Below are 24,653 nucleotides of genomic sequence, written 5' to 3'. Positions count from 1 at the left end.
ACGCTTGGGTGTTGTTTCTGATGATAATTTAAATCTGCTGTTTTTTGTAAAGTATAGGTCAAGGGAGGAAACTTGTTTTTAAGGAATCACTTAATAAAAATGGGCTTGTACTTGTCAACATAAAGAATATTTTAATTCAGAATTGCAGTGCCTTTTGCAGGGCTATTTATATTAATACTTGCTATGCAACAAAACTAACTTGGATAAATGGACAGAATTAGAATGTCTCATTTTCTCCTAAGTATCCTTAATGCAAGGGCCAATTCCTTCACCTTGGGGGAGGGAGTGAATCTCAACTCCAATAAAGCTCCTCCACCGATGCACGCAGCATGGAGCCGTCTCCTCCCATACACTTGTGCATTCAGGTGGCAGAGGCTATTGAAATGACTCGGGTAGTCTTCACTGCCCTTCGTTTCCCCAAATCCAGCTATCACAGCCAGAGGAAGGAGCACGCTGTATTTTTTTCTTTTGAAAAGCAGCATCAATATTGTTTACCTTGAGGATCCACCCACAGTAACTGGATTAAGATGGAGCTTGTACAGATGTCAGGGACAGTTCCTAGAAATAATGGTATTAAAGGCTCAGAACAATGTTTTAATCAATATTCTTATATGTCATGTTCAAATTAAATGCTGGAAATGCTTTTTGACATAAGTTTCTCTGTTGTGTTTTGGGCTTTGGGATTTTTCTCTTCTTTCTTTGATCTCATCCTAATTCCTTAGGAGAAGCTATCTTGTAAAGAGCTATGAATACTTGGGAAGAGAAAGACTGGCGTTATAAACATGTCAGGGTTTCCATTTGCTATTTTTTCTTTCTAATTTGCTGATATTATTAATTGATCTGCTGCCGTCAGATGCAGCTATACAGCCTGCAGCACTGATTTCTTACATCCAGAGTCACTAGGAATGTGCATGGGAATGTTCTGGATTTCTTTTCTAACCTAAGGTGATCTTTTAGCTACCACAATTGCACCGTCTTCATGGTTACACGCTTTCCTTGGCAGAATATATGTTTTTTTAAACATTTTCTGTGTTTGATTCTGTGTAAAAACTCACCATGTAGCAAATAGCAAAGCTGAAGACTGACCATGAAGGATGCGTTTCTCAGTATCCAAAAGCTTTTTGAAGGAGATGTGTTCTCTCTTCATGCTCCCTCTGTGCTAAGCTGAGTGGTCTGGTTGGCAGCCGCCGATGGTTTTGATGGAAGAAAGCTCTGTGGGTTGGGTGGGAAGTGTCTGAACAACTGAGGAGGTGGTAACTGAACATGATGAACCTCAGCACCCACAAAATGGGCTGTTTCTAGTTGATGTCTAGCCAAACCACCTAGGATAGCGTGAATACATTGTGAATAGATAACATTGTGGAAAAACTTCTTGGGCAGAGTGTGGTTGGCTCTCTCCTCCAGGATCTGGAGTTGACAGCAAGTGCAGCTCAAGGGTTGAGTAAACCTGGTTGATTACCCAAGCCATGGTGGTACGGGCACATGGACAGAGGAGGGCAAGCAACCCAAGCCACTTGTCACAGTGATACCTGAACTTGAACTCAGTGCAGGGACAGACCCATAGCTAGCTGCAAAGTGTCAGTCCCACTGCTCTTGTGTAGAGAGTAGACACAGTCCTTGCTTTCTAAGGAGAGATTTTAAAGAAAAAAGAAAAAAAAAAAGAGGAAAAAACCCCACAAAACAAATATTTTTAAAAAAAGAGTAATGGATAGGTGTTTCCGAATACACAAATACTGTTGATTCGCATTGCCTAGGAAACCCACAGCAGTTTATCCAGCAGGTTCTCACTACGTGTGCTGTGGTGGCACGTCGTGCTTAGGTTTTTCTCTATGTGGTTAAATCCACCAACAGATATTAAAATGGAGATGACCCCCTGTCTTTGAAACTTAGCATCAAAGTGGAATGACTGTGTCTTAATTTGGAGGTGAAACTCCCACTGGCTGGAGTTTCCTTGTGGGGGTGGAGGAGGTTACGGGTGCTGGTGAGGGCTGAGGACCCATGGATGGGTCATGGAAGCAATCATTGACTTCATCTGTAAATAAAGACCCAACAGCCTATTTTTCAAAGTGTTGTTGAAAAATATCCAAAGGCATATCTGCAATTTAGCAATCCAGCATATGCCGCAACGTCTCAGCAACAGATCTGGGCAGTGGAGTCATATTTCTATAGACATTGCATAAAAGTAGCCATAGCAATGCTAATTTGTGTGCTGTCTAGGGAGCAAGCACAGATCGTCAGAACAAGACTAATCTCCCTCTGTGTTTTTTCTAATAAAAAGGAAGAACACTAAATAATTAACATAAACAAATGAAAACTAATTTGCCAATTTTTAATTTTTACCCAATTGCATGATCCATGTTAATGAATAATTTACAAGTCAGAAATGAATATAAAATTAAAATATTTCTCTGGGGTCTGCTGTACATGTTATCTGAACATCCTATCTGACTGTTCATTTTTATATATATATATATATATAAAAAAAAGAGTAAAAAATAACCCCAGAGAAAACAGCATTCAGCATGAACCAGGCTGTAATAAAAAGAGCTGCAGACTCCAGAGGTTTTACCATTTCCTTATAGACCTGGGATCATTTGTCTGAGGCTGTTTTTGAATTATTCATATAAACTGTAGCTCTGTGCTTTCGGAGATTGAATGCGACCAGCTTCTATCGTATGGTTTCACATGCTGCTTTTTTGTTTGCATTTAAGTTTTGTTGTTGGTTTTTTTTTTTTTTTTAATAGGGTGCCCTTTATTCAAAGGCTCTGCTGGATGCTGCAGGATTCTATCAGCCACACATTAAACATTAAGAACCTGTATTGTGGTTAATACTGAGGGTTTCACACAGCAAACAAGGCAGCTGGTGGGAGGGTGAGCCAAGGAAACAAGGGAATGTAATAACTGAAGAGCTAATAAACCTTGGAAATAATGCCGTGGTTCTGCTTTGACTTTGGAGTGCCACCACCAAGGAAAAAGTATTTATTATTTTAGCTCCAGATGCTATGTGTTTGCTTTAAGAATTTTCTGCATGCCTATGCCCTGGACCTACGTTAGACTAACAGGACATGAGATTGACACCAGTGCCTCTGTACTAGCATTTCAGTTTGGATCAGGAGAGTGTCTTTGAAACAAATTTCCCGATCGCCCTCCCTTTCTGTACTTGAACTCAGAACATCTCGCACTGCACAAACGGTATTTGTCATGCCTGGAGCTAAGCTGAGAGCCATCAATAGGTGTTTGCCCCTAGGACTGGGTTGTTGATAACCCCAACTGCTTATCAGACTGTTGGGTTTCGCCATGCAGATCTGCTCCTTTTCCATACCCCGCTTGTTAACACAGATATCACCATGGGTCACACCAGGGTGTTGCACCACACCTTCAACCTCCCCACGAGAAACCTGCGATGGTACAGAGGAGTGCAATGTAGTTAGCATTCCTAGCCCTGCACGTGGCTAATCAGGTCTGAAGATGGCAAAGAGGGAAGGCAACGTTTTCCTGGCCCTATCACAGCTCCTTAGATCCTGAAATACAAGTGTTGGTTGCTCACTTTATAATTAGAAGGACATATTTTGGGTGTAGCTGTCTGGGCTGGATGACTACATAAGGCTTTAAATTTTGCTTCCGTCTTAGGTGGGTTATTTTCCTCTAGTTTTTCTAAACAAAACTGAAAATGTCAGTATCTGAATATTTTGCTAGTAATATTCTGGTCAACACCAAGGCAGCTCTATGGGATCTTATTTTTGAGGAGGGAAAGAATTTCCTTTGGCTATCTTCATTTTCTCCTCAGTAGCTCAAGGACAGAATTTTCCAAATATTACTTCAACTTCCTTTTAACCCTCAAATAGCAGCAGCCTTATGTAAAGCATTGTGACCTTATTGTCATGAGATCAACGGCATTCAAAACTGGCAACCACCTTAAGCCACCCTTCTGTGTTTCACTTGCATAGGGTCAGACATACAGAAAACTGTCCTGTCTCTCAATTTTCAACTGTTTACTACCTCTGCCAGTTGTTGAGATGAGAATGAAGATCTAAAGCCGGGAATAATAACAAAGAGTGGAGAGTTATCTAAGAGATTAGAGAAGATTAAATGGAAAAGAGGAAACGCTGGCTTATAGTTGAATTCGTGTGGTTTACAACCAATGATTCAACGTGATTCATCCTGCAGATAAAGAATACGCTTGGGACAAATTCTGTATGGTCCAGGCTAATTAGTACATTGTCTGTATTACAGTAACAACCCTCCAGAATCTGGACTTCAGTAAACAGCTCAGTAAATGCAGCCAAGCTCCAATAGGGATGTCCTTGGCTCACTGCTTTGGAGTGATATTAGAAGATGTGACAGAGCCCTGCTGTGTATCCTGATAGTTGTACTGTGATATGGAGATGCTATATCAAAGGCAGTCTCAAGAGTACTTGCCAAGAGAAAGCACGCTTTGTAGCCCACTCCTGCAGCACCAGCTGAAGGTTTGTGCAACTCACCCTAGGAGAGTCAAAAGCCCAGGCTTTACTTCTCATAGCGAAGGCCCAGGCTTGGTACGGATAACACTGAGAATGAACTTCAGCATCTGCTAGAAGTCTTCCTAATCCTAGACAGCAATTTAACATGTTTTCCCAAGTCCTATTTAATGTGAAAAAATCTAAGCAGATGCTCAAGTACCAGCTGGAGCAGAAGAGTTGTTTGTTGTTTTTTGTTTGGTTGTTTGTTTTTTTTTGTTTTTTTTTTTTTAACTGGAACCTTTGTGGTGGTTAGGTGTTCAAATCCAAGCCGAGTAAGTTAAATTTGCCTTGAAAACCCTCCCAACACACCTTCTTCTGGGGCTTGCCTGTGGCACAGTTCTTCTGTATCTTTCCAGGGACCATTGACCTTCCTGGGAGCTCTTTTTGCAATTGGTTTTGTATTTGACGTGTCAAGGCTGATGAAAAACGCCCCCTGCTCCTCAGTCCAGCTCCCTGGATTACAAGCTCGCGCTCCCTCCAGCCTCCCTTGCCACCTCTCGGCCCGTGGTACCAAGCCAGGCTTCTCCCCACCCCCTAAGCTGGAGTGCTGCTGGTGAACAACCCTCTGGAGGTACCTGGAGATCTGAGAAGCGAGTCTCACGCTCATGTCTCTGAGCATTCGAGTAGACAGTTCTCTGGGGACTCGTAGCCTGTTATTCTGCATTTGGTATTAGGAGGTTTTGGAACCAAATATTTTCCAAATATTACTTCAACAAGAATAGCCTTTACTTGGCAAATTGCATTCTGGTCATGGCTGGGACATGTAGCTGACTTGCAATGGATGGGAAAATGCATGGGAATCTTTTCTGAATCTTAAATACTTAATTGGTCATCATGTGTTAGACCCCAACACAGCAGGCCACTGACCGTGACAGAAGGTACAAATGTTAACGTTTATACTGACATTATAATGCAAAGGTGTTGCAAGGGAGCTCTGCAAAGGCTTAATATTCTTTGTTAGAATTGCAGCAGTAGCACCAATAACCAGCTCTTAAACAGCTTAGAAAAGCTAGTATAGTAGCAGTATTTAAACGGTAATGTCCAGTTACAAAAGTTATGAGGAAATCTTTTTCTTTGTGGTTTGGAAATGTGTTTTTTTTCCGAGGCTTTTCAAAGAACCATAGGCCTGTTCAGAAAAACATCTGTGTGTGATTGCAAGTACTCTAGTATTTTATCTTTATGTGCTCAATTGCAGCAAAATCTTTCGAGTAAGAAAAATCCTGCCAATGCTATCTCCCGCTTAATAAGCTCCGGTTGTGAGAAGCGGACCGAAATGTTTGCCGGGTGAGAGGAGGAGAAGAAGAGAGCTCTTCTAACCTGCAAATGAGTTTCATTGGGTTTTCCCTGCTGATGAGTATCAGGTTAGAAGCATAACTTCTGGAAAAGCACTTGCACCTCGTTGTAGCCAGCTATTTCATTGCCGCTAATCAGATTTGTAAAGTGCCGTCCTGATGTTTATCTGCTCCAGGTGAAAAGCATCGCTGCAGCACAGGGGATGCAGTTGCTAAGCAACCACCTTCAATTAAAACATCTTTTTAGATATCTGCAGTATAAGAGAAATTAGATTTAACTCCTCAAGAGCTCAAACAAGAGCAACCTCTGAACCTAGCAGATACTGCCACAGATCCCTCCTCCTTTACATCAGCGGTTGCTGTCACTTTACCTGTGATATAAAGCTTGGGAGTCTTATTGTATTTCTCGCCAGGTTAGCAATGTGACTCCTGCACGTGCTTGTCATTAAATATTTCTGGATTTCAGACATCTTGCTAATGTCAGACAACTCTGAGGAGGGAGAGAGGTTTGAACCAACCGCTGACCTTAGGATGAACTTCTCAAAACAGGTTCAAGATGAGATCTTGAAAGGAGTTGCTACCTCTGCCCATCACCGCCGCCTGCCTCTGCTCCATCTGTCCTGGTCCATGGTGGTCATAGCCAGGCCCTCCTCTTGCTCCGAAGGACACAGCACGGACAGGCTGTTTTCATGCTCCGACTCTGTGATGCACACCTTCACGTAAAAGCTTGGAAACACACACACCCTTTGCTGCCTACATGGCACAGACTCCTTGGGTTTCCTCCTAAGTGATGCTTATTGGGAAGCGCTGTCATTTTGGGGAAGGTAAAGTGCTCTGAAGGATGAGGGGGGGCTGGAAACACAAGACGGAGAGGCTTTTTATGTTGGAAAGTTCAACAATGTTAAACTCCAAAGATCCCGTTTTCTAACCTCCAAAGTGCTCAAATACTTAAAGTTTGTTGAAACCTAATAGGATCTGAATGTTTTTTCTCGTATCCTATGAAAAACCACACCTCAGCTGTTTCTGTCCTAAGATCCCAGGCAGGACCACAGCTCTGTTTTGGGAGATGCTTCACAGTATTCACGTATTTGACGCCTACCTCAAGCATTAGTCAGTGCCTGCGTAGGTTTTGGAGATGCCCAGACAAAGCCAGAGTATTCTGCTGCATTTTTGAAACCATCTCTTGACCGCTTTCCTGGATGAAAGTGAGTCTCCTGAAGGTGATAACATTGGAAGCTTCTACGTGCTGGATTTTAGAAGCTGATACTAAGAAGCAGAAATTTAGAAAAGCTGCAAACATCTGTTTCATTATATTTTTACAAGGTCCAGTGCCTTCACTCTTTCCGCTCTTTTGAAACACCTAATGCTTAGCATCCTCCAGCCCTCAAATTACATAGCAGAAATAACTTGAATACTGAATAGCAGCAGATATTTAGCATAAGCTGTGAAGTAGCTAAATCCTAGCTTTTTACATGAAAGAACTTTGTATACCTTTTGTGCTCTTTTAGTACTTGGTGTTTTTTCTTGCTATGCACAAAATAAAAAAGTCTGCATGGTTGCTCAGCTGCTGACCAGAGTATCCCACAATTTGCAATTATATTTAATTTTTATGCAGAAAATGAGATAGGTGGGTTTCGATGGGTATACTTACTCTGAAACCTATGTTCTGTGATGATTTTTTTTTTTTTCTCCAGGATTCATATAGCTATAGCTAATGTGCTAAAACCACAACTGAATAGTTTTGTAATTTGCCTCTGAGACTAATCAGTGGCCATCTTTTTAATGGGATTGTAAATTATATGCACTTTATAAAGGGACTACAGTAGACTGAACAATTGTGTTAATGACTCTTATCAAGAGATTAACTAGGAAGGCAGGGTGTAGAAGATTAGATTATTTCACCTGTGAGATTGCCAAGGGAACATCTTTATGACTTGTCTAATTAGCTCGGTACCATTTTATAGCGGTCCCCAGCAGTGCTACAAAAGTTAGAGGAATTTCTGCTGTGATCCTCCTCTTAAGTTGCACTGTGGCTGTTTCCAATTGCATTGGGGTGAAATGCCAGCACATAAACAATCTCTTTTTGAAGGAGCTTAAAATAAAATCACTTAGCAAGGTGCCCTGTGTATATGCAGCCTCACACACCGTTCTGCCAACACGGAGTCCCTACCTTGATAAGTTTACTATCCAGTTTGCACACAGCACCTGGGGACTGCAGAGAGGAAACAAAGAAATCTCTTCTAAATTGAACTGACGAGTTTTGTGAGAAGTTATTAGTTGGAGCTGGTGGCTCCTGCAAGAACAGTAGCTGATCAGAAGCCCTTGTTGACTCCCTGACTTACAGCTCGGCACTGGCAAGGTGGTTAGGATGTATGGACACAAGGTGCTTTTAGCTCAGTCCTAAAATTCTGTCAGTGTTGGGATCCAAGTGAGGGCCATGGCGTTTGCTTTAGCATAGGTAGCCCTTTTGCTGACGTCCCTACTGATTTAATTGGCCTGTGCGTGCCTCTTTTAGCATAATTATGCCCATCCTTAAAATGGATATGATGCAGATTTACTTATTGAGAGTGCTGAGGAAGCTTTATGGAACTGGCAGTTAGATCTATCTATATATATATATCTATATATCTAGAAAAATGCAAGTCTTTTGTTACTGCCTAACGTCTGGGACGTAACGTCGGGAGTGGCTGATGAGGGACGCTGGCTAGGCTGGATGCAGGGTGCTGTCCTGCTGAAGGGATTCGACCTTGGAGGACTGTTTCTCTCTTTCTGCGGCTGTAATAATCTTTATGGCTGAGCAGTTGCTGCCTGCTAAACATAAAATATTTTGCATTTGTACTAGAAGATATGATATTGTATGATGAAGAGATGGTGGGGATGGAAAGGAAGGTAGCGCAGGGATGGAGACTCATACGACTTGTGCTTACTGTCTCTAGCAAGCACAGCTCAGCTGGCACATTAATAAGGGGTTGCTGGTTTCTTGGTGTGCTTGCAGAGTTATAAGCATCAGAATGAGTGAGTAGTTTCATTATTATCAGCATGGAAAAGCTATTTCTCATGTTGAAGACAAACACAAGAGTGTTTGGTGGAAATTACAATATACGTAAAGATTAAGACGCTAATCAAAACTGCTCAGTATGTAGTTCATCACAACAGAGAAAATAATATTTATGTGAATGTATGTATTCTTCCATGAGCCTAAAATCTATAGATGCAAGTGCTCTTCTCTAGGGTTCTCGACCAGAGATTTCATGTGGCTGATGACTGCGCTGGCGCCTCTCACTTGTATGTCTTGCAGGAGAGGGACAATGTTGGTGACAATGTCTCAAACACCTGAAAACAGGAGCAAAGCACAGTGACCTGTGTGTTTGGGCTGGCTGGGAACTGGTGGCACCTTCCGGGAGCCAGTGTTGCTCCTTGATGCTTTGGCCAAGAACAAAGCTGCTGTATAAACAGCAGTTACGTGACATGGAAAGGCTTGTTGAGCCAGGGCATGCTGTCCTCGTCGTCCTGGCACGGGGACGCCTGTCCTACCCAGGGATGGGTATTCCCATGCGTGCAGTGTTGGAGGGTAAAGCTTCCTGGCATTAAATCCTGCAGGTGCGTTGTCCGAGCAAAGGCAGTCGCTGTGAAGTTGATGGCTTGGGGACCATTGTGTAAGTGCTGTTACAGTGCAATGTAATAGACGTTTGTGCGTGCTTTCCAAAAAGTAACTTTTGGTTGTGGACTGAATACATATTGCTTGGCCTAAATGGGACTTTCAGAAATGCAAGAAGTGTAGAAAAGCATTTCTGTAATAGATGCATGATTTTTTTATTTTATTTTTTTACAGTAACCTTCTGATTCTTAAACTAGTTCATCAGTCTCTTCTTTTGTGAAAATTAGTAGACAGTGCCGCATGCTGAAAAGCAGAAAATTGGATTAATATATTTCTTTTCAGTTTTAAAACAGTCATCTGTTGTTGTCATTAGAAGTAATAGGCTCATGAGCTATAAAAAGAGCTGCTTGCTTTTTCTGGGGGAAAAAACCTCCACTGGGAGTTCAGAAGATGGATCTGTCATGTCAGATTTTCCCCCTGCTTTCCCCTTCCTGGCATGCTGAAATCCACACTGGCTTGGTTGCAATCTCATCACATTTCTCTCAAAATTAAGCTGGACTCAACTCCAATTTGCAATGAAAACCTTAGAGGGAGATGGAAGGTGGTTTTTTTTTCCAGTGGGTTGGGTGCAGATTCTTTGTAAAGTAACTGTGAGACCAAACCACTGGTGTCTCTTTAGCAGGCATAGTTCTGCAGCCCTTCAGACAAAGGGTAAAGTAATGGTAAAGAACAGAAAAACTTGGGCTGTTGGTGACACTTAAGGACAGACATGTCTCTTCTCCATAAAAACATTTACCTACCATTCCCCGTGTAATTTGGCCAGTGCTGTTCTCTCCAAGGTGCAGCTTTTGTGCCATGGATCAAAACACAACGCTAGGGTTGCCATTTACTTTCATTTCTTGAAGATTAAAGCACCACTCCATATGAAACAATACTGCGTTGGAAAGTTTCATTTCTTCCGAAACATGTTGTTATTAGGCTTTGCTGCCCTCTCTGCAGTGCAGCGTTCCCAGGTGGTCAACCCTGGTGAGCTTTGGCCCCATTGCCTTCATGGGTCTTCCAGTACTGGACATGCCCTGTTGGGATTTTGGGGCTGCCTTTTGCTATCCAGGACTTGGAGGAACAGCTGGTTGCTCTAACGGTGGGTGTGGTGGCATTTGGCATGTTGAAATTGTTGGGTTTTGTTCCAAATGGAAACTTGCTTTTGAAAAAATCAGTGATTCCTAGAGCACGTTGGTTGCTGTCTTGACCAGCTTTAGCTCTGGAGTAGGTTGTTGCTGTAGTAAAGGCAACATATAATGGACAACGTGTAACACACGTTCTCTGCTTTGGTGAAGCTGTGGTGGTTTACACCAGACTTGCACTGTCACATCAGGTCCCATAAAAATGGCATTAAAATCCTAGATATGGTTATAGCATCTCCCCACCTCATACGTGAATCATGTAGTGCTTGCTGCCACTTGTAGGGTAGCTGTCATACCTGACTCCAAAAATGTCTGGACTTCAGTGAGAAATTGGCTTTCTTGCCATGGACTTGAATCCCAGTGTGTGTGTATATATGTGTGTGTATAAAGATTTTTTTTTTTTCTTTTTCCCTTGAACTATAACCTATGAAATGCTTCCTTTGCTGAGTCTCCCATAGCACTCATGTTACTCCAGACCTTTTCCTCGGTGTTCAGACTGGCTATAGTTTCAGAAACACTTTGGCGACAGAGAAGCCAAGATGTCAAGAGGCTTCATTCTCTTGAGTTGGTTTCCTTGGCAAAAGTTAAAAGCTTGTGTATTTTGAGGCAGAAGCGGTGCTGTTGAAAGCCCTGACCACAGTGACAACATCAGAAAGAAGAGGCTTTTTAAAAGGACTCCAACTTGCCTTTTTAATGGCATTCATCCTCGTGCAAGGTTTCCAGAGCTGCTGTAACTATGAAATAATGTTCTGTAGCCATGGTGCGATAAATTACTCTTCCTGAGGGCAGAGCTGAAAGAAGGAGAAGAAAACAATTTATTGATATCACGGAAAGTGGAGAACAGCTCAACAGGTCATCCTGTGAGCGCTCCCGTCCCCTGGGAGATATCACCAGCATTGCTGCATTTCCCTCCCCACTGTTCACACCTGCTTATGAGAGGAATTAATATATCAGCTGTCCTGGGCATCCTTATGTAGCCGGGATCCCAGCAAAGGATCCTAGCTCAATTCAAATATATGAAAGCTGAGATTTTCTGCTTTTGTTCCCTATGCTGGGTTTACACTTAGTCAATGAATTAGCTGCTCTAATAAAGCTTTTCCTTCTCTGCCTCGTTAGGTTTTCAGTGAAAAGACCAAGGGATGTACCTACAGCCCAACATTGGTTTCCAGCTTCTGAAACCCAAGCCAGCCCTGAGCGGGTGGCAGGAGCAGGGTGAGGGACACAGCTACACAGGGTTGTTGTGTTGGGTCACACCACGTGACGAACAGCACAGGGTGCAAAAATCAATCCGGAAACTATCGGAAGTGCTGGAGTATTTCTGTTGTGATTTTTTTTTTTTCTTCTCTGTTACATTCATATGATCCCAAACTTTCACCTCTAGCTCCATCCTGAACTCCTATAGTAAACCTCAGAAGTCAATCTGAAAGCATGGAGATTTCAGAGTACTTGGACAAGAAGTCCTTGAGTCAGAAGGGATTTCTCGGTGCTAGCACTGTAGGTAATGCTCCACTGCTGCGTGTGTGGGGACATTATAGGTATGCACCACATGTGAAGGATGGGGGGAAAAAAAAGACTTAAAACAGAAAAAAAAGCAATGATAGAACAGATTTCTAAACACACCAAACTGAGCAAGTAAGAAGCCACGAAAGACTTGTCAATCAAATCACACTGTAAGGAGGACCTAAGGGGACCTTTGGAAAATCAGACCATATTCTGTAAAGATATTAGCTAGTTAAACTTACAGGAAAATTGTTTTTGAAAAAAAATCACTGGGAGTTGGGCTGTGCTGGAGAGCAGTGGAAAGCAATGTGGTCCTCCTCTTCGGAGAATAACCTAGATTGTAGCAATTGGGCTCTACAAGCATAACTTGATTCTCAATGAACTAAGAAAACACATATTGAGTGAAGTATCTCTTGAGTATCTAGAATGATGGGAAAATGAGCAACAAACTATGGGAGTTAATTGCCTAATGGCTACTGTTCCCATACGTGCTCGGTTGATCAGCTAGAAACCTCGCTGCAGCACCAGCACGTGCTCGTTTGTGCTGAACAGCCGTGGTGCCTAACGTTCATCCCAGTGGCACTCTAGCTAGTGGTAACCTCTTTCCAGCCTGAAGTGTTTCAGTGATGCTTGCCCTTTGTTTCCTGCTCTTGGCCTCATTTTCTGTTCAGTGTGACACTTTCTTTCCTTGGGCGGTCCTCAGGGTTTGGTTGGCCCCTTCGTTGGCTTATTTGGAAAGCCGAGTGCACGGACAGAGCCGGCACGTGCTTACCCTGTGCTCATCAGGAGCAGTGTTTGTAGTAGAGGGACTGTGGTCCCCCTGCAGTGAAGGTGAGACCTGGAAGGGAAATACAGGCAGCATTTGATGTAAAAGTGATGGAAGAGTCTGAAATTTTGCTATTCGTTAACGGTTAATAACCATATTCTATTTTAACTAAGCAAGACCAGAGCCCTGATGCACAAGCAAAAAACTAGGAGCTGTTCCCTTCCTTGAAGATATTGTGACCCAAATAGATGAGATGCACACCAGAAAAGGGGTGGAAAGACCTAAGATGCCATTGGAGGTCAGTGGGAGGCTAGGATACAGGATCCGACCTGAACATCCATGCGGTAACTCACCCATTTTGTATTTTGTTTCTAAATCTGAATGTGAAACTCATTTAAGTAGGTTTAGGTAGCTCTATTGATGGCACAATTTTCGTGAAGTATCTGGCAAATCGCTCTGACAGCTGTGGATTGCAGAGCCCCTGTAGCTATGTTAATCTTGTGCAGTTAATGTACTTTTCTTGAACGTTCGTAGCTGAAGTGTTCAAGGTCCCTGTTGGGTTGCCAGAGCAAATAAAATAGGACCTTCCCCCTCCCACCCCCAATATACAAAAGCCACTATTGTCTGGCATGTCTCTTTGTTCCGAGATATGAGGCAGTTGTCACCATCTGACATTTAATTACCAACTTTACGGAACGCTCAGTGTATTCAGGGCGTGGTGTTAGTTTTTATGTTCCAGCCCCCAAAATGGGATGCAGAATGCTCCATGTCCCTGAAATTGGAATAATACAGACGGTCTCGTGTCTGCCCAAACTGGGGCTCCTTGTGCCTCTGATGTACGCCCATACTGAGCACACAGGTGCCACCAGAGATGCTGCTTTGGGGACAACCCTCCTGTTTTGTACCGAGAGGGAACAGGAGTTTTAGGGGGCTGCTCGTATAATCCAACGTGTTTCCCATGGGAGCAGCCCCTCCATGCAGGCATGAATGGGTGTCCAAAATCATCGCGAGTAAAAGCCTTCACCGCAAAGGATCCTGATCGTTTCTATCCTCTTTAGACTCATTGTATCCTGCTAAGAGGCTTAATTAACACACTGCTTGACAGGCCTTGTCAGACTGAAACACGGACTCTACATCGTTTAATACAGGGGCCATGGTCTTCCCAGGGAAAACAGGGCAAAATATAAATGAAAATTAATAAAATGAGAAAATAAAATTAATAAACCCCAAGATGTTTCACGGACATGAAAACAGTGTGTGTGTGTGTGTGTAAATGGTAAAAAAGGGAAACAAAGAAAAATAATACGGGTGACAGCAGAGCTGGGTGTAAGCAGCTCAGAGCAGCATTGGCAACGGGCTGCGTTCAGTAGCCAAAAGCAGCTGGGCTCTTTGAAAAGCAGCTGAGGCTGCTGCTTCTGTGCTGGAACATGAGTGGCACGTGGATCAGAGCTGGAGAAAGGTGGTTTAGCACAGAGCGTGCTGTCCCCAGACTGGTGTGATGGACTGGTAGAGGTGAGGAGCAGCAGAGACAGCTTCTTCATTATCTTGTATCCACCTCTGATGACCACGGGACTGGAAAATGGCAGGAGGTGAGAATGTTTAAGCCTGTAAATTGGCTTCCTAATAGGTGACAGAAAGAGGCATCAGGTGGCTTTGATCAGAGGATGGATCCTGCATGGCTTCTGGTCTTAACGGCAGCAGGCATTGCAGTGTTCCTGGCTTCAGACCGCCTTCAGCTGTGCTCGCCCTGCTTGTGCCGTCACCTCAGAGGCTGTGCTGGGAAAGCGATCGCCTTTGCACGCGCCTGTGTCAGCGCTGTGGAGAACAACTCTTACGCTCGCCTTTAAATGCCGTGGCCCTGGGGCGATGAGAAGGGCTAACGTGTTCACTGGCAAGAGCGGCTGTGAAAGCTCCAGCGATCTTTATTGATATTTCCAAATTAAAGCTCTCAGCACTAACTCCTTCCCTGCGTAGCACCAGCAGGCTGATGAGACGTAGCTCGCCTTCAAGGCAGTGGCTGGGCTGTGCTCTGCTCCGCAGCATCTCAGCCGGGTGCCGTTGGGCAGCACCGATGCTCCAGCCCCTTTCGAGCATCCTCCTGGTGCTCACCAGCACCCCGCAGCCCAACGCGAAGGGCGCGTCCCGCTCCAAAGGGGCGAAAGCACCCGTGCCGCCCCAACGTGGGGTTTCTCTGGTCAGTGTTGCCTTTCCACACCAGAAGAGGAGGATCTCAAACTGGCACGGTGGTGTTTCAGCAAGTGACTTGCAACTAAGGGGAAGAAGAAATGCACATAAGTGCAAGTTTTTCTGCATAAGAGAAAATCAGCATTCAACAAAATTTTGATTAAAATTTGGAAGAATATCAATGAAATAGAGACATACCCAAAGCTGTTGTGTTTGAATAACTGCAACGTTCACTCTTCATTATAAAATGGAAAACTAAATCTATTTTACTGCTATTTTTGGGATGTGGTTCTACTGAAATCTAACCTCTCAAGAAGCACTGCTGTATATTCATTTGGCACCAATTGACAGACCTCTTAGGCAGAGATACTCAAATGATAGCATGCATGTCCAAAAAAAGATTTTGAAAATTAATTTTTAATATGTGGTCTCTACTCTGATTTCTCTGTGTTAGTCTAAAGGTATGGGTATAAACCACTCCAGTGACCTGAATCGGATATTTTTGGGTACAGCAGCAAGAAAGCATTGTTGCCCGCTACTGGAGGTGAATATTTACCTAGGTATGATTTGATGTCTGCAGATTTCTTTCCTTAGAATTTGCACTAATAACAGTTTTTTGAAATGGACTTCTTGAAAAGGGATTTAGGGACTAGTGCATTTAGATGGTTTTAGATTTCTGCTCCTCTGCATCTGAGCCTGCCTCAATGACCCCATATCAGCTGGCTGCTGTCATCTCCACAGCTGGTCAAGCGAGAGGTGACATTTCTGTGCAAGCCCAAACAAGAACGAAAGTCCACGGCAACCTCTTGGTCCCTCCGTTGAAAAAAGACCCTGAAAAACTGCTGAAGGCAGCTGGGTGAGGTTGCTAAATCACTGCACCGGACACGCACCACGAGAGCCTGTCCTTGGGCTGCGTGGAGCCAAACACAGCTGATTCGCAGTAGAAAAAGGCAGAGGGACCCAGAATCTTTTTGCTCTAACTGTAAATATTGACAGCAAAGACAAGCCAGGCCTCCACAGCCTGCAGACTGTGCTGGGAGCCAGCTCAGTGCAGCTTAGGACAGCGCTTTTACCCAGGCGAGAGTCTATAGACCTGAGCCCCTTGGTCTTTTCTGTCCCACGAGGTTACAGGGTTTCCTGGCAATAATTAAACCCTTGCAATAGCCTAGTTTCCTAAAAGTACAGGTCTACAGGCTGAAAAAATAATTAATGCGTAAATGGAATGTACATGTTAAAGACTAGAAAAAGACACTTTAGTTTGCTCCTAACACCGATCTTGCATGTCAAGCTTTCATTACTTTTTCTTCCTTAGGTGTCTATGTGTGTCCGTAGCTACCCAATTGCTATTAATGTTTGTATTCAACTGAAGTAGGAAAACGAAAACTGCAGTAAATTTTACAATATGTTTACATTATAACAAGGTTTATAGAGGCATCGTAATTCATTGTGTATTCCAACAGAAGTATGGATCTCTTCCAATTTAATTTTCTGAAGTTCGAGTTTGCAGCTGGGTCACTCCTGGTGTAATCTGGGAGATGCATCTCCTAAGGCTGTGGGTTGGAGGAGCAGCACCCCGGCTGTCACTGCCACCCATCAGTTACCGCGCCGGGGGCTGAGGGCAAAGCTTCCAAATCACTTTCTGTGGGCAGAGCAGCACAGCTAGCTTCATAAATTTTGTTGCAAGGAGCAATAATCAATACTTCATGGTTAATGACGCAAAACTGAAATTAGTATAGATTTTATGTCTCCTCCTCTTCCCAATTATGCAAACATTACTATGCCCCTTCTGTAGTTGCCTTATATTACGGCTTTTATAAAGACTGTCTGGTGATGTTTAATTGAAAGACTGAATAGTCAAAAATGTCACAACCAATTTTGGTTTTTACTTTTTTTTTTTTTGTTCAGGCTTCACCCTGAGGTTAATAGAAAATGATGTCAAACACAAGAAATGATTTATGTAAGTCATGCAGGTTTTGTCACCCAGAGCTATATATAAAGTCAATTGCAAATTGTTTTCACATTCTAAATTACTGTACATAGCTCTGGGATACGCTGAAAAAATGACCAGTGGAATAACATGGGAGAAGAAAAGGTTATCTTCTGAACTGAACTGTGCTTCAAAGAAAACAATTTTGAAGGTTGCTTGTCTTTAATATGCCAGAAGAGGATGTTCCTCAGAACAGGCCAAAAAAAAAAAAAAAAAAAAAGAGGAAGGCAAAAATGAAAAGAAGTTTCACGACTGGATTATTTCCAGCGGCTGATGACCAGCACGCACAGCCAGGCCTCCCGAATCGCACGCAGTGCTTTATCAGCTGCAGCGTGTCCGCAAAATGGTGCTACAATTAGAGACCCAGAGGGGCAAAGACTGGGGAAACATCTCACTTGTCGTCTTGACAAATCTGGTTTATGCATAAAACATATTTTGCAGTAATAGTCCTTCCAAGGCTGGGAAGAAATGAAAGCTGTATTAGGAGTAAATCAGCTACCTGCTGTGATCTTGTTTCATGTCGAACAGGGTAGAATCTTGTACAGGATTAGAAAGTGCCACGTGAAATTTCTCTGTTTCACAAAATCGGCTTTATTTGGGAAAGCAGAAGGTAGAGCTGGCTGATCTGTTGTGCTCCTGAAGATTGCAACAGTCTTATTGGAAACAAAAATCTTTGATTCATCCCCAGGTCAGATAAGATATACAGGATGAAAATATCCTTGGTTTGCCTTTTTAATGTTCTAACTTTCCTGGGAATCCTGTATCTGTATGCACGTAGGTGTCAAGTAAATTACCCTCCTTCCTTGCTCTGGGTAGCTTTTGCTTTTACATTTGATTCCCAGCTTAATGCGCTAAAAGAAGCCATGAGTTAACATCTTTGTGTTTTGCATAGGCTTCTCGTTTTCCAGTGTTGCTTAATTATCAGACAGTTGATGTATAAACACAAACCTGAAGGCATGTCCCTGCATCCCAGGACGGTGATGCTGATCCTCTTTGTGCTGCATCACAGGGATGCACTCGGGGGGGGGATGCAGCATTTGCTTCTCAGCCCGACTTCTGAGGAGACCGGGCATGCGTGCTCTGCGCCTGCGTGTCCCAGCGATGCCAGGGCACTCTGTGGGATTGTGCCCTGCGAGGGGATGGAAAGTTCAGCCCAGGAGTTGCATCCCCTGGAGCACGTGCTTCATTGCAACCAAGTTCTCCTCCACCCCTCAAGTCCTGCCCCTTCCACACAATACAACCCCACCAGCCAGATACAATTTAGTTTTTTAAGCCATGTCTCTGTGCTGAACGTCGTGGGTAGATTTTTGCTGGGACATTAGCATGGATGCAGGGAACCCCAACTATGCATCTGCAGTTAAATTTGTGACATCTCTGCTATTGAAAGAGGATCTGATGCAAACACCCTGCTAAAGGCATCAGGCTGTAAATCTCAGCCAGTGACTCTCTTAATTACGAGACTGAATGCTGTTTGATTGCAGAACAAAGAGATGTGTCTGAAAGTACGAGCTGATGCTCACTTGCCTCTTACCAAGACCATTTCTGAAATCAAAGCAGCCACACACCTAAGACGTAAAAGAATACTTTCCTCTTTTGCTCTGCCTATTGTTTTCAGAGGTCAGATATTTTCTTTCAAACTTACGAGCTGGACGTATTGATAAATCTATTGGTTTCTTTATAGTTATTTTGGATATCTAAATTTGAAAGTAACCCCATAGACATTACCTGAGGACCTGCTTTGTTTAGCGGTTGGCTCACAATGTGTTGAGGGGGAATCTCCAATGTCAACCAAGGGCTTCCCATAAGCACATTGAAATGTTTTTTCTCTCCTTATAGGAAGAACTCAAAAGGCTTCAGCACACCTTGGAACAGGTCAATGATGGCAAAGACTTGCTTCAAAGGTAAATGTGCGATTTCCATGATATCTCAAACATGATAAAGTGAAATGGCTTTTATAGGGCAACAAGCCCTTTCTGAGGGACAGTCTCTTTGTTGTAGAATGGTTTTCAGTTGGTAATATACTAAATAGTCAAGATTTTGTATGTTTCCCATAAATGATTCTTATTTTTAGTTACAGGAGGATAATTTCTGAAAACTGCTGCTGATGATTGAATGATGTAATTAAGTGTCCAGTAAAGTCTCAAAATAACTCCACAGGTTGGGGTCTAATCTTACAAATTTTCATGCGAAGACCTTTCATTCATGTCACTAGTCCCATCCAAAGCAGCGTCCTGAGATGTTTGATTTCTATCTTCTAGCATTTTAAAATTGCTTTCTCAAAGTGATTGGTTTGCAGCACAAATTCTTCGGTCATCATTTATTACAAAGAATTTTTCCTTCATATTCCTGTATGGCTTTTGCTGATGTAATTCATTTGCTACCGGCATTACCACTGTTACTTTCCATTTTACTCTCAAGCTTTTTGAATGTAGCCCCAGGGATGAAAGTTAATTTAGCAAGAATATCTATTATATTTGCCAGTATTGTTTTATTTGCAGTGGCTTCTTTGCTGGGTGTGCTTGTCTCTGGAGCTGTGGCATCGGGAAGGCTTAGTGCAAGGACTCAGGCAAGCTTCAATCTGGAAACTGGCTCTAAATTGGTACTTTTTGTTAACAGTCAAATGGGGCTGGAGCCAGGGCCCCAGATGCCTTCCTCCAAAGACAGTGATACCTTATAATAAGCAGCTCTTGTACATTCTTGTCAAAATTTCAGAATTAATTCGCAGTGATTGCAAAAGCATCGTGCTGAGACACATTAAACCCATTTTATTTTCTTTTCCATAGCCATCAGCTTGCCATGGATGAAGAAAATAATATTGAAAAATATCATATCAACTTACAGCCCTTGGAATCAAAAGTGAAAATGTAAGTAATGAAGACTCTTGTTTCTGCCTTTAAATGCAGCTGAGTTTGTCTGATTCCCAGACCGTATCCATCGTGGATTTTTATGTCACTTTAAGTATAAAAATTTTGCAAAGTAGGTAAGCTCTTCCCTACCTTTAAGCACATGAACATTCTCTTCAAATTGAGTTTCAAATGCTAAACTTTAATGATGCACTAATTTGTCATTTCCTCTGTGAAACTATAGAATATCTGAAAATCTGCCAGATTTTTCATATATACAGGGAACATTCTGGTGGTGGTGGGGAAGTATATTACAGAGTAAGCAGAAGTCTCCTCGGTGGCGTTTTTCACGCCTGACATGAAGCCTGGTGAAAGCTCCTCAGGTGTCCCACGGGATCCTTCTGCCAGGAGCAGTCCTTGGGCGTGCATGGGGATGGAGACGTAAGTCTGAGGGCACCAGGGCACCAGGGCTGGGGGTGCAGCTCAGCTCTCTGGCGCTAGGAAAGCTGGGCTTGTTGGAAAGCTCGGCAGTTGCTACACTCAGCCAAGGCACATAGATGACACCTAGCTGCACCACCTGGAAGGAAGAGATAAGCATCACTGTGTTCTGGTAATGAACTCCCCAACTTCCAAATGCAGTAATTCTAGCCTTTGTAATACATTTTCCACGTGTTGTAGAATTTACCGTGGGGTCAGTTATTCTAAAAGGCTTGACCGTGCTGTAATACACATGGTAATACGGGGGGTATAACTTAACTTACCCACACGTCTATCGGAGCAGAGGACTCTTTGTGCCTCTTCCAGCATTGTCCCTCCAGCCCCGGTGCGGGCATTAGCTCCATCCGGCTGGCACCAACCCTGCGCTAGCGGAGCGCCGCTGGACTTCCGAGCAGACAGCGAAAGTTTAACATGGCTTCACTGGCATCAAAAAATATTAAAATCTTTATGCTGAAGCCCCCAACTACTTCATGGCAAAATGTTGCGACGTCAGGCACAGCTTTACACAGAGTTGTATGTGTTGCTACATTACACACTGAATTTCACTTCCAGTTGAAAAGCTGCAGCTCACTCGCTATACAGGATGTTAAAATATTAATGCTATATTAAAATATTAAAAGGACGTGAAGTTTCAAATTAAAATCCAGCCAGCATCTTTTAGTCATGCAAATATAAGCCAGATGAGAGAATAAATTTTCAGAGAGCTTTCCAGAAGGGTAGTTATGACTTAACCTTGGTCTAGTCTCAAGCTTTACAGTAGAAAGTATGTGTAAATATAAATATGTAAATACTACTTGTGTATATTATGCAGTAAAGCTTGAAACTGAAACAATGCAAAGTGCAAATGCTTGAGGTGTGAGGATATAGGGGCTTTAACACAAAATGTATTTACTGAAAGCTCTTGCATTGGCACTTGCGTTTGGGAGCTTTGGTAGATATTTATGTCCGTTTTAAAGCTGTTGTATGAAAACCACACAGGACTTAACCCACCTGACTAGCTCTGAAGTACACCTATCCTGGTGAGGCTGTAATGAATGCTGTTTGTTTCTGATCTGGTATCCTTCTAAAAAAAACCCCAACAAATCAAAATATGTGTATTTGATTTCCTCAAACTTGAGATGTTCAAACTGCCATGTGTGTTGGGAGTGTTTCCTGACCAGGAAAAATAGCACTCCAAGAGGCACTTCCCACTGGCTGGAGTCCCCAGCACTACGGGCCGTCAACGAGAAGTTGTAGGTGTCCTCGTGTGGAGCTTCGTCCTCCTCCTGTGAAGCCAAGTGGTTGGCTGTAATCAAACGCCTCTTCATGGTGTCTGGGCGCTAAACATTTTTCTGGCTTGTGGAGATGGGAGCAGAAATGTCATCTTAACTGGTAAAAAGGCAATGTAAAAAAAAAAAAAAAAGAAAAAAGAGTATTCCTAGGACAAAGTAAATCCATGCCAAAGGCGTTGGCCCCTTTGGCTAGAACCATAAAGCCCACGGTAAGGTCCCTTCAGGAAGGAGCATTGCCCTCAGCACTGCCCTGGGGTGCAGGCACCGCGGTGGGAGCAGGGCCAGGTGGGGTTTGGGTGTGGGACCCCTCCCCTTCCAGGGAGCACCCCAGCAGCAAGGCTGGGTGCTGAGCGTGCCAGACCCTTCAGGAGCAGGCAGGGTGGAGGAGCGCCGGCTCCCACCCGCTCCCCGCGCAGCCTCCCGGGCAGAGCAGCACAAGAGCTTTGCACCACTTAAGCAAAGGTCAGGGTACTCTACCTGATTAACAGACACACTGAAAGTTTTACTGACCTGATATCCTCATGAATAAACTCTCCATTGCTTAAAAATCCTAAAAGGAGCTCTTTTAACTCATTGAGCTGCAGCAACACCGCTGAGTCTCAGGTCAGAATTTAGCCCTACTTTTCTGCAGAGATCACAGCTCATCCTGAGTGTGCAAACACCCATGTACTTTGGGTTAATGCCATTACTGTTGTAAACGCTGTTTGAATTCCCAGCATCTCTCCCTGGCACTTCCAGAACTGCACGGGCGGTCCGGCACTGCCACCTGGTGAGAGCCGCCCCGGCCTCCAGCTCCCCGGCCGCTGGTCGGCACAGAAAATGGCATTTCTTTACAGAATTTCACATCAGGTTTTAGAAGCTTGGTCCATGTTTAGAGTTTGGCAGCAGAGCTCGTACCGCAATCCCCACACGTTGCTTTGGAGGAGGTTTTAAGTCCCCAGTTGCCCAAGACAGAGGAGATATTAAAGGGTACTGGTCTAGCTCTGAATTTCCAACTGTATCTGCGTTATAATCTGAAAGCTGATATAAATGTAAGATGTTGAAGGCTGCTCATTCTTTTAAACAGATAATTGCATATTTCTATTTTGTTTGCAAGATGTAAGAGAATTGCTGAGTTATGTGCAGTCTCAAATCTAAATCACTTCTCTAGGCTTGGGGATCTGAAATAAAGAATTGCTTCTACTTAACAGATACCTCAAGTTATACTAGTAGGTGCTAATATAAGACCCCCAGAAGGTAGTTCTGCATGATCATTACCCAAATCAGAAAACAAAGTGCACACAAAATAAAGTAATAATCACCAAACCCCACCCTTTCAGTCAAGAATATATATTTTATAATCCTTTTTGTTGCTACATTATCCCCTCCAACCCCGTGCCTTGGTGTTTGCCTCAGCATCCAGCGAGCATGGCGTGAGTACCTGCAGCGCCAGGACCTGCCGCACCAGGAGCAGCTGGACAAGCGCAGTCCCTCCCCGCCGTCCCTCTCCTCGGACAAGATGAGCAGGTCCATCAGCATGAACACCTTCTCCGACAGCAGCACGCCGGTGAGTACAGCGTTGGGGCTCATTTGCCTACTTACTGCTTTTTGTTGGGTTCCTTTCTAGGACTTCAGGTAAATGAAGGCTAAATTATGGGCTAATCATGAAAGAGGGACTTTTTAGGGGATCAGTTGTGTCTCAAGCCGATGTGAGATGTGCCTCTTGTAGGTAGAGTTGAATGTGTAAACTGCGCGTGTTAGACTTGGATCTCAGCACATATCACCAGTGCTTTTGATGGGAAAAGGTGTTTCCAAATGGTGGTGTGTTCTTCTGCAGGGATCTTCACACGTGTTTAGCGGTTTGTGTTCACACACACCAAAAAAAAAAAAAAAAAAAAAATTTATGGTGCTTTTCCTACAAATAAATGTGATTTGTAGGAGGTTTTGTTTGTTTTTCCTAAAGAAGACTTAGAGAAGTTGATCTAGGGATTAAAACTGAAATTTTATTTTGGAGTAAATATTCATGCCACCTTGAGGACTGAGTGACTGGAGGCTGTACTTCTCTTTTTAAAGTGACTAAACTAGAAAGCCAAATATAGAGCCCATTTTTTTGAAAACGTGGCTTTGTGTCTGTCTCTGGAGTGGGATCTTTTAGGTCAAAACATCAGCAGATAGATATAGAGCCTATAAGTATTGCTTTCATCTTTGTGTCAGAATACATCAGTTTAGAGGAAACTGTAGGCTGGACTGTATCACGTAATTCAATAGTTTAAAAAAAATAATACAGGAGGGAGAAGTTGCCACGGTGTGTGTTAGACCAGCTAAATAAGAGTCCCACTGTTTGACCGAGGTGTGCCGGAGAGGAGGGAAGGGATTGTGTGGGCCCTTGCGAGGAGCTGGTCAGCTGCGGGAAGCTCTGTTGCCACTCACAGGACAGCATTTGGTGGCTTCTGAATTCACTACAAAAATCTACAAATCATTGCTAGCAGAGTTCTTAAAGTAGATGGAGCCTCCGTGCAAGGAAGAGACGTTTGTTAGTCTAACTGCCTTCAGCTGCAAAGTTGGAGCAATGCCACCTAATGCAAAGCACACGGCAGGCTCCCAGATCCAACAGAGCTTTTCTGGGCTAACAACTCTGGTCTTGGGCTTACAGGGACAATTTGACCCTTTCCTCCGTTGAACCAGGTTCAAACTGAAGCTAGGTGAGCTGTTCCCAGTAGCTATTATTTTTGCGACACTGTGGTTAGGCAGGCTGCATTAGATTTGACGGCATTTAATAAAATATTACTGAGAGTGCACTGTTTTATTTTTAGATGCCTTGTGTTCATAGCTGGAGACCAGGATGATAAACTAGGTTGCAATATTGGGTTACACACTAATGTCTCGTGTATTAAACGAGTTAGGTTCCTCTAATGAGAGACATAAATTTGGATATAAATTTTTCTTCTGCCGTTGCCATTTGTTGGAGACCGGCTGCCATGGGGGAGCGCTGGGCCAACCGCTCGGCCACCACAAGAGGTCCCTCGTACCCTGCGCAGGGAGGCTCCGGGAT

General features: G+C 43.5%; 1 protein-coding gene across 1 annotated transcript in view; it reads left to right on the top strand.

Moving 5' to 3' along the window:
- Positions 1-24,281, top strand: part of IQCJ (IQ motif containing J) — a 54,883-nt gene extending 30,602 nt beyond the window's left edge. The window contains exons 2-5 of the mRNA XM_075761830.1: positions 18,847-18,911; positions 19,794-19,874; positions 23,018-23,168; positions 24,255-24,281. Of these exons, the coding sequence (XP_075617945.1) occupies positions 18,847-18,911; positions 19,794-19,874; positions 23,018-23,168; positions 24,255-24,281 (324 nt within the window). The remainder of the gene's footprint in view (positions 1-18,846; positions 18,912-19,793; positions 19,875-23,017; positions 23,169-24,254) is intronic.
- The last annotated feature ends 372 nt before the right edge of the window (positions 24,282-24,653 follow it).

This window comes from Balearica regulorum, chromosome 9, assembly GCF_011004875.1.
Source record: "Balearica regulorum gibbericeps isolate bBalReg1 chromosome 9, bBalReg1.pri, whole genome shotgun sequence".
NCBI classification, from domain to species: domain Eukaryota; kingdom Metazoa; phylum Chordata; class Aves; order Gruiformes; family Gruidae; genus Balearica; species Balearica regulorum.
Note: the sequence above shows the minus strand (reverse complement) of the source record. Positions and strands in the feature narration are given on the sequence as shown.